An 11,925-nucleotide genomic window follows, 5' to 3' on the forward strand; every position below is an offset into this window, starting at 1 on the left:
ATTCGCCGGCCTCGCTGGAGCGCCTGCGTGAGAGTCTGCGCCAGTTCCTGAAGGCCTGCGAGCGAGCAATCGAGCTCAACCGCAGCCTCATCGGCAGCGAGCAGCTCCAGTTCCAGAAGTCCATCGAGGAGGGTTTCAGGTCAGTCGCCCCGCTCATTTCTCTCCTTACAGCCACTCTTGCGCTTGTGACCCAAGTCGTGAGAAAAAATGAGACTCACGGCAACCTCATTCAAACGCACACTGTGCAGAGACATCAAGACGCAGATGGCGCCGCACGTACAGGCAAGAGATCCCAAGCGAGTGATGAGCTTCGGGATCATGCAAGAGAGCAACGGCAGCGATGACGACTCAGACGACAGCGAGTCCGAATACACCATCGGGGTACACGCACACACTTGGGGACGTAGTACGCCTGTAAGCACGCGCATGATCTTCTTCTGACTCTCGCCCTTCTGCAGTCACCACCGACCAGCGGCCCGCCCTCCCAGATCGGCTCACCCCGCACTTAGAGGGGCCCAGATCTCCCTCCACACACCACCTTCTTGTTTGTACACTACAAAGCAACTCTTGATAACCAATCACCCACCACTCAGTGCACACAGCAGAGGTACAAATCTCACATGTATGTAGTATGGAGTGTGTCGAATCTATGTACACTGTCGACAATATATTATTCGCTCGCAGTGTCTGGCTCCTGCGCGGTTTGGTCGTCGAGGAGGCCCGTCTTTTGCTGCAGCATTGTCATCTGCGCATGGACCAGCACGCGCGATAGCTCCTTCAACTTGATCGGCTGCATTGACCAAATGGCGCGCGTCAGTATAACGTGATGGGCTCTCTCCACAGGGAAAAAGGAGAAAGGGGAGCACCTTGGGCAGGTAGCCGTCCATGCCGGCCTGACGACACTCCTTCCGCGTACCGTACTGCAGGTCGGCAGTGCAAGCGATGATGTACGGTGGCGGTCGGGTCGTGCCGCTGCGCTCCTGCTCTTCTTGCTTGATCATGCGGCTCGCCGTGATGCCGTCCATCTCCGGCATGTGCAGATCCTGTTGATGCCCCGCAATAGCGCATGTGTTGGACAGTGGCTCTCTACACCACAAAACACGTTGGCGTACCATCAAAATGACTGAAAATGGCTTCCCCTCGGCGTTGGCTTCCCGCACAGCGTCCACCGCCTTCATACCGTCACCCACCACCTATGCGCCATTATCATTATATTAGTAATGGGGCACATCACACACACACACACACACACAGGGGTGGAAAGAAGGCGTTACCGCGACTTGGGTGTGGCCGATGCGGCTGAGCAGCTTGCAGGCCACCTTCTGGTTGATGGTGTTGTCCTCGGCCAGCAGTATCCGGTCGATCACCGGGTACTGGTCGCTGTGCCGCACCGGGTCCTTGGGGGTCACCGCCATCGAGTAGCGGCGCGGTCCGCCCGTCGCCGGCTCGGGGTGCGGGGGCGGGTAGTGCTGGGTGCCGGGCAGCCGCGGCGAGTCCATCGGCGTGTACGGCAGCGGCGTGATCGGCCGCAGGCGCGTCGGCAGCGAGTGCGTGTGCTGCGGGTGGATGTGCCGCCGCGCCGCCTCGTTGAGGTTGTTGTAGAGGAACACCGACGAGTGGGCCGGCGCCAGGGTGGTCGAGTCCGAAGCCGCAGGCGCAGCTGAAGGTGACGACGACGATGAAGAGGAAGCCGCGGCCTCGTTGGTGACAGGCGAGTTGGGTCGTGCGATGGCGCCGGGCTGGGCTTCGGCGGCGTCGAGTGCGCCCAAGGCCGTGCGCATCTGCAGCTCGGGGAGGATCTGCTCGGCCATCTGCCGGGCGTCGTTGCGGCGGTCGTTCTTCTCCAGCTGGCAGCACTTATCGTAGTCGGGGACGGCGCCCTGGAGCTTGACGCGGATGGTGAAGGTGAACATGCTGCCCTTGCCCTCCTCGCTGTGCACCTCCATGTGGCCGCCCATCAGCTCGCACAGCCGCTTGGATATCACCAGCCCCAGCCCGGTACCCTCGTATTTCCTGCATTTCACATATGTTGTGTGTGTCGTGTGCCGTGTGTCGTGTGTGAGCATTGGGTGTTCGGACATAAAAATTTACGTCCGCACTTCGATGGGAAGCGGGAGAGCCAGTCGGGTACCGGGTGGCGGACGAGTCCACCTGTGAGAAGGGCCGGAACAGGCGGCTCTGCTTCTCGTGCGGTATTCCGATACCCGTGTCTGTCACTTCGAAGTGGAGCTGCGCGTACTGTGCAGGCGGCCAACCACACGCGCGCGCAACGCTGTCAGATATGGCATCGTCTGACCGGCACACAACGTCGAACGATGCCGCCCAGCGCACAGCAAACAGGGTCTCGAGCGCGTACCTTCTCCTTGTCGGAGGTCTCCCAAGTGGAGTTGGTCAAGACGCGAAGCGTGATGCTGCCCTCCGGCGTGAACTTGAGCGCGTTGCTGCAGATGAAGATGGGTGGGTGGGTGGGAAGTGCGCATGGTTCAAGGCTTCCATCGTGTACGGTACGTACCTGAGCAGGTTGATCAGGACCTGGCGCAGGTGCTGCTTGTCTCCGATCACGAACGACGGCACGGTCGGGTCGATGAGCGTGGAGAGCGTGACTTTCTGGTGTCGGCCGGTGGTGTAGTTGGACATGAGGCCCATCAGGTTCCGGATGCACTTGTACAGGTCGAACGGACATTGCTGCATATCGTGCGACGCGTTCGTGTTCCGTGTGTGTGTGTGTGTGTGTGTGGTCAGCTCTCAATACGAGGTGAGCCAAACAAGGAGAGACAGTGTACGTGAATCTCCGTTTTGCCGGCCTCGATCTTAGAGAAGTCGAGGATGTTGTTGAGCAGCGACAGCAGGGCCTTGGCCGACGACGAGATGATCTGCACGCAGTCGCGCTGCTCTCGCGATATGTGAGAGCCCTTGAGCACCTTGGTCATGCCGCAGATGGCGTTCATCGGCGTGCGGATCTCGTGCGAGACCACCGCGAGGAACTCGGACTTGGCCTGCGAGTTCTGCTCGGCCTTCTCCTTGGCCCGCTCCAGCGCCAGGTTGCGCCACGCCAGCTTGCGGCCCTTGTTGGCCTGACACAGCAGATAGGCGTGCTCCAGCCCGATCGCAACTGCGAAGACGAATTGACGGTGCAAAGTGTCAGCCCTCGCACAACCGCGAGTGCGACACACATGACACACGCGGGCGCACCTTGAGTGATGACCTCCTGGAGGAGGATGATGTCATCGAGGTGCCAGTCGTCGGCCGCGCGGCCCGTGGAGCCGTGGCGGAGCTGGAGCACGATCACGGCGTACGAGTCGCGCTGGTAGGGCACGGAGACGCATAGGAGCGACCTGATACGTCGCTGTCGGTAGTAGTTCACCAGGCTTTCGTCCAAGGCGACACCTGTCGTCGGCAGGCATCGATGGCACGCGGTGAGCGGGAGGTCAAGCTTGACTGTGGACGGCGTATCGGCCGGGGTGGTGGTACCTGAGAGCTTCGCGGGGGCACAGGTGAGCTGCTCCTTCCTCTCGAAGTCGATCACCATGGCTGTGTTGCCCTCCGGCAAGCTGACACCACAAATGCGTGTTTTGGGGTGAGCCCTGACACCACACACACAACACACACATGCGCGCGCGCGCACGACACACATGAAGAGATTGTGTTGGCCTTACCCAGGCAGGAGATGCAGCATCGGCACCTCGGCGTCACTGCACGCCTGCTTGTCGGTCTTGGGGCTGTCGGGCGCCCATCGGTCGTACTCGCTCAGCAGGCGCCACTTGTACGGCTGGCAGTGCGTCTGGCCCCTGTTGTTCGGCACGTCGTTCCCCTCCTTGTCCTTGCCCTTGCCTTCGGGCACCGCACGGTGGTCCGTGTCATCAGGCGAAGTGCCCTCCAGTGGCGACGTTTCCAGGCCGTGGCTGGGGTTCGGGTCGCAGCGGTACACGGAGCACACGTCGGCGTCGAACACGTCGATACACTGCGCCGCCGTCGCGTTGCTGATGTCTTGCAGCTTGAGGCTGCGCCGTATCTCCTTCGTCACTCGGGAGAGCACCACCGATCGCTTGTACTGGTGTACGTCCGTGGCCGTGCCGCGGTGAGTCGCCGCACGCACAGATGTGGGTCCGGTGAGTGCGTTTGCGTATGTGTGCGTGTGCGTGTGCGTGTGCGTGTGCGAGTACCTGAGTTTGGAGCTTGCGCTGCGCGTCCTTGCGCTCGTTGATCTCCTTCTCCAGCTGGATGGGCGACGGTATGGCCAACGCGAGCGGGATGAGCTTGTACACGGCAATGGCCGTTGCATAGCTGATGCCCGCCGTGACCACCTTCATGCCCAACTGAAGCCACCTCAGCTGTTGTAGCATTGTGGTCGAGACTGCTGTTAGCACATCACGCGCGAGGAGACGGGCAAGCGGTGGTGCACGTGGCAAGCGTACGTTGAACCAAATGCACAGGGCCGAGACGAGGTGCGTGAGCCCGCAGCACACGATAAAGGCGCCGAACATCCACACCGTCCACACATTGCGGTCGATGTCCTGTTGTTAGGGGGAGTTGGTCAGTGACAAGAGGGGACAGACGCACGGCAGGCGCCGGGAACGGACGCACCCCGCGCTTGAGAACGACGGTGAAGATGGCGCCGGGGATGAAGAAGTAGGACAAGGCGATGAGCGCATCCGAGTAGGAGAGCAAGAAGGTCACCGTAGGCGACCCGTGCCTTCCTAGATGCACGACAGGAGGACATCAACACGGAGAGCGGAGCAGTCGGGCACCGCGCCAGTGGGGGGGGGGGGTGTTGGAGCTTACCTGAGCCAACCCCGAAGATTATGGCGACGAAGAAGAGTAGGAGGGCAGATGGCAGCGCTGCACTGATGATGTAGCCCCACTTCGGACTGTGAGCAGCAAGAGAGAAGAACCGTTACGAATCGTTTCTTCGTGTGCGAGATTGGAAATCAAAAAAAAAGAGGAAACGGGGAAGCCCTAGTCGGAACTACTCGCGAGGGCGTGACCAAGCGGGAAAGGAAAGCAAACCTGGACAAGTACTCCCACCTGTCGGCCGGAGGCTCTTCCCCGAGTGGGTGAGCTTCGACGTCGTGGCTGCCCCCTCCTTCGTCCTCCATAGCCTCGCCCACACGCTGTAGTTCTACTGCGTCGCCACTGTTGTCCGCGGACGGATACCCTAGCAAGGAGTATCGAACGCCCGCGCTGTCGGTCATCTGCGTGCAAGATGTAACTCCACCTCTTCCTGTTTCCTTTGCTTCTTCTTTCTTTGTTCGATTCCTTCTTTGCCTCAGACTTTGTTCTGGCGAGCGCGGGCTTCCCCGTGGCGGCAGCAGAGCAGCGTCAGTCTCGCTGGACTCCGCGGAAGTACCCAGAGAGGGGCGGCCTTTCATTTGCATTGACAGTCAAACTATTGAAGGTGGTGATGACGCTGCCTCTGGCTAGGTGGAGGATCCCATTGGGCGCTGTTGCCCCGTCGGGGGTACACAGGACAGTGGCGATTCAGGCGGAATTTCGATGGAATAGTTTGGCAACACACCGCCAGGCAATGCCACGTCAGCAGCCCTGTTAGATCTAGCACGCCAGGTGGTGTGCTTTATGTCCGCTTGTGCAACCTGAACTAACTTCCAGGTTGTGTTTTCTCACACGAGAAGAAGGAAGAAAGGAGAGGCTTCTTGTTACAGTGTGCAGGTATGGTTTCGTCCGCCCCGCGTTCATGGCTTCTGCCTGGCATCGCCGGTCGCTGCATTAAACGAGTTGCATCAGCGATTTTTTAAATATCAACTGATTTACTTTTTTGTCGGCGATCCACTCCTGCATGGTGGCAGGTGCTTTGGATTTATCCTCCACCCGCTTCATCTGGGCCTCTGCCAGATCGCACACTTCTAAAATCGCCGAGACAAGGAAAACGGGCGGCCTGCCGTGCCGTACGACAAGATCTCGCTGACATTTTCTGCTGAAGAAGGCGAGGTCTCTGAGACCCGAGTAGGGCGACACCCTCGCAAACGCCCATAACGACACAGATGGCCGCCTTCGCCACATTAGTGTTCTTCCTGGCCTCGTTCCTGCTGGGTGCCTTCACGGTGCTCATCGTGGGCGTTGCCGTGACCTACCACTACCTGTCCCTTCTCAGCTCCACAAAGACCGACACGAATGCACGATCAACCGCATCTAAAGGGGGGCAGAGCCTGAGCGGATCAGGTGAACATCCAGCCCTCGACGGCGTCAGCAACGACGAAAAAGCAGTACGCCCACAACATTAGCCTTCTTCTTTTATTTTCTGCAGCAAATCGTCATCTTGCTTGGTCAAGGCCTCCATCCATTTTTTATTTATATAAATTGCTGCCATCATGTTTCACTTCACTTGCACATCAGCCAATATCATGCGCACGCCTTGCTTTGCCTTTTGCACCCTGCTACTGCATTAGCCTCTTCTTACACTTTGTGTGTGACCACAGCTCGGCGGCTATGCCAAGTTCTTGACCCCAGCTCAGTACTCCTTGATCTCACGGGACTCCTTCCCGATGATGCTGGGCAGGTAACCACCTTCTCCTCTTCGCTTGCGTTCCCCCTTTCATCGTTGTATATGTGTAGGAACGTCGTGCGGCTCACCGCGCCACTATGTGTGCAGGTCCAGCTGTGTGCTTCGAAACGCTACGTGGCAATACAGCATCATTCGAGGCAACATGCTCTTCAAATACAAAGACAAAGGGGTACGACCCCGCCCTCTGCAGAATGCGCGCAAGGGGCTGCTGATCGTTACTCACCTTCTTCGGGCAACAGAACAATGTGGCTCAGGTGATTTGCCTCAACGGATGCACAGTTGAAGCTACCTCGACCAACTGGTCGAAAAAGGACACTGCCATCAAGCTGTCGGTACATCACCGCGCCACATGCGCAGGATCGCGGCCTATAAGCTGTTTTCTCACCACCCATCTGATTCATGCGTGTACGTTCACCTGCAGCATCCCGAGCACCAGTTGTTCGGCGACAACCAACACGACGCCTACATGCTGTTCCCCAACGGCAAGGAGTTCGAACTCTGGTTCTACGCACTGCAGCGTGCCTCCGCTCTTTCCACAAATGTACGCACGCCCCGCTCCTGGCGTGTGTTCAACGGGTTGCACGGCACCCGGCTTACCTCGCGACCGCATGGGTACCCAACAGTTGGCCAAGTATCAACAAGAGGACGCCAAGATCAACTCCTACTTTTCCCAGTACCACAACATCCTGATGAACCCAGGTACGGTGTCGCTTGGTCGCACTCGACTATTGATGGGGTTGGACCCAAGCGACTGAATGATCATATCGTTGGCTTGCGGAAACAGACACGCCGAATGACGGAGCCTGGTGTAACGCCATCCTGGCCCGCTTTTGGTGGTATGTGCCACTCACATGCGTGGCTGATGTGTTTTTTCGCCATGCGCCAGGCGTGGCCCGGAGTCCTCTCACACCTCTTCCTTCTTCTAGGAATTTCCAAGGCAGCAAAGGATTCAACAGCTTCCTCAGCCAGGGCCTCTGTCAGCGCATCACCAAAATGACAGACTTCCCCGGTTTCATTGTATGTCCGCGCCCGCCCAACACTCACTTCCTGCTTTCATCATCGCCTTGGCATGGCCGCGGGTTCACCGAACGTTCGTCTTCTTTGCAGGAGAGCATGGTCTTGGAGAACATGTCGCTCGGTACCAGCTTGCCCATGGTGTCCAACGCCACCCTCTACTCCATCACCGAGCAAGGCGGCGTGGTACGTGCTTTGGTGGTGAGTCCAAAGATCCACGCTTGTCACTTGGCCTCACAAGACTTGCGTGATTGTCTGTGCTGTGGTTTCCGCGCCCTCCAGATTGTGGACATGGACGTCGTGTATCACACGGGCTTCGAGATGACCATCAACATCATGACCTCCATCCAGCTGCCCGGTGCCTCGGTCAAGGTTCCGGCCTCGGCCTACATGCAAATCAAGCGTCTCTCGGGCCGGGTACGTTATTTCTCTATACTCAGAGTGGCTGGCACACTGCACACAACTTGAACGTTTCGTCGACGAGCCGGATGTGATCCTAACCGGGGGCGTCACTCTCAGATGCGCATGCAAATCAATCCGCCTCCGTGCGACAGGTTCTGGATCGGCTTCCACGAGAACCCCACCTTCGACATCCACGCTGGTACGCAGTCCCCTCCCCCAGTGCACGCAATACTCATCGAGTCTATAAGAATGCTCATCGCACCCATCTTCCCTTTGATAGAAACGTCGATCGCCTCCGACTCGATCCTGCCCAACATGGTGCAGATGGCCAACAGTATCATGAAGGCACCTTTCCCCCCTCTTTGCGACTCAGTCCACCGCGGCCGCGGACACCACTGACTCGAGTGTGTGGTGTGTCGGCAGAAAATGGACGTTACCAACCTGATCGTGAACAAGCTGCAAGCGCACATCATCAACGAGACCATGGTCCTGCCCAACATGGACGAGTGGCCCATGCCCTACTGGCCCGAAAGCTATGACCCCGCCGGTACGCCTTCTCTCCCTTTTTAATGTCGACATGGTCGCTTTTCGTTCCCACAATTTGTGGAGCGGTGCGGGGAGGCGCCCCACAAAGAGGGCGAGAGTGCCCTCTGGTGGTCGGACCTCCCGAAAGGGAGGCTCCATCTGTTAAAATTGGAACGATACAGAGAAGATTAGCATGGCCCCTGCGCAAGGATGACACGCAAAATCGAGAAGATACCCAACTTTTTTTGCTACCCCTTCACTCACTGGGTCCGCCACCGTGTCTACACTTGTGTGCAGAGGGGCAAGATGGCCGGCCGCACCTGATCTATCAGAGGCCCGAGAAGGCGGACCAGCCGGAGCTGAAGAAGCGCAAGAGCCTTCTCAAGGCGTTCTCGTTCATCGATATCTCCCCCGACGGGATCAGCGTCATGGGCACGCCGCTGGTCAAGTCCACCAGGGAGAAGGAGAAGGACAAGGAGAAGGTCAAGGAGAAGGCGCGGGAGAAGGAGGAGCGGAAGCGGGAGAAGCAGCTCCTCAGGGACCAGGAGCGGGAGCAGGAGCACCAGCTGCAGCTCGTGCCCGTCGAGGAGACCCGGGCCCTGGCCCTGGACAAGGGCAAGGAGCGCGAGATCGACCCGGCGGAGAGGGAGAGCTCGCGCGAGCAGGACCTCAGGCCCACCGCCGCGCTGCATCGCAGCATGGAGCGCGAGGCCGAGGCGCTCCGGGAACGACTGCGAGAACAGGACAGGGCCAGCGGCGTCGATCCCCGGGACAAGTACAAGATCAAAGAGGGCGGCAAGCGCTGGTCTCTCACCAACCTCCGCCGGAGTCATGTACAACATAACCCACCCCCCACCCCATCAACTCTCTGTCGCTCTTCGCTATTTCGTTCGGCTCCGCCATCGCGTCTGAGTGCTGATGCGAATATGTGGATTGGGTGCCAGCAGGAGAAACACAACAAAGGAGAAAAACAGAAATCGAAAGACCTCTGAGGAAGGAGAGACACCACCGCCACCGCCCGTGTTGTTGGACAGCACACCAGAGAGAGAGGCGCGTGGCAACTTTTGCGCAGCCCGCCGGCGCTTTTTATGGACCGGGCTCGGCCCTGTAAGTTCCCTCGCCCGGCCGTCACTGTAACACCCACGCCCAGGCCGGGCAGAGGCGCTGCTTGCCGCGGAGCAAGTGTAAATAAAGATGTTGGTACTCTTTCTCTTTCTCTTTCCTTCGTTGTTCAGTTCTGGGTGATTCAGTGCTGCTCGTCGTCGATCTTGATGCGTGCGAGGAACGGGTTGGTGAAGGAGCCCATGTAGAGGTGGCCCTTCCACTCCTCGGCCTCGCTGATCCACGCCGTCCTCCCCGCCGGGTCGTGGTAGCCCTCGAGCACCTTGCCGTTCTCGTCCAGCTCGATCACCATCCCGTACCTGGGCGTGAAGCGGAGCAGGGCCTGCCGCGTCGCCGAAGACAGAAGAGGGGTGAGGGGTGGATGCTAGAGACGACGCAGTCAACGGTGGGTGGGATGGGATGGTGGGCGTCGGTGGTGGTACCCAGGAGGCCCAGCGGCGCGGCAGAAGGAAGGCGACGAGGTCGCGCAAGCGTGGGTACGGGGAGAGGGAGTTCAGCAGCGCGAAGGGCTGCGTCCGCTTGGCGCCCACGCCGATCAGGTAGTGGCCTGTGCTGTGCATGCGGCGGATGTTGTCGGGCGTGCCGGGCAGGTTGTCTGCAAACACCTCCACCTGCCCTCGCTTGGAGCCTCGGAAGTAGTATCTGCGCGCAGAACCAACATCAGCTCAAGAAGAATAACACACACACACACACACACACACACACACACACCGGATGACCCTGAAGAGGGTGAGCTCGTTGATGAGGAGGCTGTCGCCGTCGGCGTGCAGGCACACCCCGTTGGGGAAGTGGAGGTCGGCCAGCACCACCTCGAGAGAGCCGTTGGCCGGGTGGTACGCCAGCAGGCGGCCGTTGCCGCCCATGTCCAGCACCTCCAACATGACGTCGCGGCGCCGGTGCTTGTGCGTCGAGTCCGTGAACAGCAGGGTGCCCTCCTCGCCCGGCAGAACGGCCATGTCGTTCGGGAAGGTCAGCTCGCTGCCGGCGACCAGCACTCGACGCTCGTCGCCCGCCGGGGAGAACGAGAGCAGCCCTGGGCCGCAGCACCCAGGTCAGCACCGCGCAACACGGCACAACACCCACGGGCGAGAAGGCAAAGTAGTAGCAGGTGCCCACCTTGGTAGGCGTCGGCGACGATGAGCCTCTTGTGGGCGTCGAACTTCATGCCCAACGGCCTGCCGCACCGGGGCTCCGCCTGTGTGGTGGTCCACACGCACACGCACACGCACACGCACACGCACACACCACCGAGTGTCAGCCGCACTTCGCCCCTCGAGTGTGTATTGGTGGGTGGGTGTGGCGCGTCGTGCCTCGTAGGTGCCGCACTCGGGCAGGTCCTCCCCCGTGCGGGCGAACAGCTCATAGCGCTCGGACGCCCCATCCCACCGCACGATTCGTCCATCGGCAAGCCCTGTCCATGTGGTGGCTGGGTGGTGAGAGACCACCACCACCGGCCACGGCCGTTCACTCGCGAAGTACGTACCAGCGTACATGCGGTCTTGCTCGTCGAATGCAAACGACTCCGGCCCTGCGCCACGGGTGGTAAGTAGGGCACAAGACAGCAAAGGGGGGAGGGGGGCTATACCGATCCAGTCGTTGGGGAAGAGGTGCTGGGCCTGGGCGAGGCGTTGGTTCGGGCGGAGGGCGGGCAGGGGCGGCAGCTCCACGAGCGAGCCCTGTCGCGGCACGCCCCACTCGAACGCCGCCCACAGGGCAAGTGCCACTCCGACCACCACCGCCGCACGCCAGAACCCTGCACTCATCTCTGTGGGCCACCGAACTGTGGCGCAAGCAATTTGAAATTAATAATTATTTCTCTTCGTCTTTTCTTTGTTTTGATTATTACTTATTTGTTATTCGGAGCAGTGGTTGCAAAAAACAAGTAAAAGGTATCATTGTTTTACGTGATGGTTTCGTACTGCACATAAGGTAGCGATGTATCACACTGGAGGCACTAGGTCTTCCTGCGCGAACGGTGGTGTGATCGCTAATGGTGGTGATGATGGTGATGATGAAAGTTTCAGCGGCACCTCACGAGGCTCAGGCAATGCGCTCGGCGACGAAGGAGTCGGGGAAGAGGCGGACGCGGTCGCCCTGCTTCCACAGGCACATGGCGGGGACGAGCGGGAAGCTGAAGGGCGTGCGCGAGCCGTTGAAGGCCACCCCGAGGAACTGGCCGTTCTTGTAGCACGCCATTTCGCTCTCGCTCTCGCTCTTGAGGAACAGACGCACGCCCACCCGGTCGCCGGGCGCAAAGGCCGGGAAGTTGGTCCACCGGCCAGCGTGGAAGGTCCATCCGCTGTTGTCTGTGCGTGGAAAGTCGTGTGTGTGTGTGTGTGTGT

The 11,925-nt window shown here is 59.6% G+C and overlaps 6 protein-coding genes across 6 annotated transcripts in view; 3 read left to right on the plus strand and 3 right to left on the minus strand.

Annotated features, from left to right (window-relative positions):
• The window catches only part of ACA1_051900 (dedicator of cytokinesis 6, putative), a gene marked incomplete at both ends in the record, with an annotated part of 3,284 nt that extends 2,775 nt beyond the window's left edge, over positions 1 to 509 (plus strand). The window contains 3 exons of the mRNA XM_004336912.1: positions 45 to 139; positions 249 to 381; positions 459 to 509. Of these exons, the coding sequence (XP_004336960.1) occupies positions 45 to 139; positions 249 to 381; positions 459 to 509 (279 nt within the window). The remainder of the gene's footprint in view (positions 1 to 44; positions 140 to 248; positions 382 to 458) is intronic.
• A 161-nt stretch (positions 510 to 670) lies between these two features.
• On the minus strand, positions 671 to 5,096 carry ACA1_051910 (twocomponent hybrid sensor and regulator kinase; the record flags this gene model as incomplete). The annotated part of the gene is made up of 16 exons (XM_004336913.1): positions 671 to 790; positions 867 to 1,043; positions 1,113 to 1,172; positions 1,275 to 2,013; positions 2,132 to 2,238; positions 2,357 to 2,441; positions 2,513 to 2,685; positions 2,784 to 3,112; positions 3,193 to 3,387; positions 3,472 to 3,551; positions 3,657 to 4,051; positions 4,164 to 4,316; positions 4,416 to 4,514; positions 4,585 to 4,697; positions 4,783 to 4,868; positions 5,008 to 5,096. The coding sequence occupies 16 exons, from the start codon at positions 5,094 to 5,096 to the stop codon at positions 671 to 673; spliced, it is 3,000 nt and encodes a 999-aa protein (XP_004336961.1).
• Positions 5,097 to 5,999: 903 nt separating this feature from the next.
• Positions 6,000 to 8,335, plus strand: ACA1_051920 (uncharacterized protein; the record flags this gene model as incomplete). The annotated part of the gene is made up of 12 exons (XM_004336914.1): positions 6,000 to 6,221; positions 6,435 to 6,514; positions 6,608 to 6,689; positions 6,760 to 6,852; positions 6,942 to 7,061; positions 7,144 to 7,219; positions 7,305 to 7,356; positions 7,462 to 7,537; positions 7,628 to 7,720; positions 7,817 to 7,951; positions 8,054 to 8,135; positions 8,217 to 8,335. 12 exons carry the CDS (start codon positions 6,000 to 6,002, stop codon positions 8,333 to 8,335), a joined length of 1,230 nt encoding a protein of 409 aa, XP_004336962.1.
• A 434-nt stretch (positions 8,336 to 8,769) lies between these two features.
• Positions 8,770 to 9,453, plus strand: ACA1_051930 (uncharacterized protein; the record flags this gene model as incomplete). Its single annotated transcript, XM_004336915.1, has 2 exons — positions 8,770 to 9,294; positions 9,409 to 9,453. Coding segments are annotated over 2 exons (570 nt in total), but the record flags the coding sequence as incomplete, so codon positions are not given.
• A 254-nt stretch (positions 9,454 to 9,707) lies between these two features.
• On the minus strand, positions 9,708 to 11,346 carry ACA1_051940 (strictosidine synthase subfamily protein; the record flags this gene model as incomplete). Its single annotated transcript, XM_004336916.1, has 7 exons — positions 9,708 to 9,863; positions 10,006 to 10,225; positions 10,295 to 10,616; positions 10,700 to 10,778; positions 10,825 to 10,994; positions 11,067 to 11,111; positions 11,169 to 11,346. 7 exons carry the CDS (start codon positions 11,344 to 11,346, stop codon positions 9,708 to 9,710), a joined length of 1,170 nt encoding a protein of 389 aa, XP_004336964.1.
• A 257-nt stretch (positions 11,347 to 11,603) lies between these two features.
• On the minus strand, positions 11,604 to 11,879 carry ACA1_051950 (uncharacterized protein; the record flags this gene model as incomplete). The annotated part of the gene is made up of 1 exon (XM_004336917.1): positions 11,604 to 11,879. The coding sequence occupies one exon, from the start codon at positions 11,877 to 11,879 to the stop codon at positions 11,604 to 11,606; it is 276 nt and encodes a 91-aa protein (XP_004336965.1).
• Positions 11,880 to 11,925: the final 46 nt, after the last annotated feature.

Source organism: Acanthamoeba castellanii (assembly GCF_000313135.1).
Source record: "Acanthamoeba castellanii str. Neff unplaced genomic scaffold scf7180000084592, whole genome shotgun sequence".
NCBI classification, from domain to species: Eukaryota; Discosea; order Longamoebia; family Acanthamoebidae; genus Acanthamoeba; species Acanthamoeba castellanii.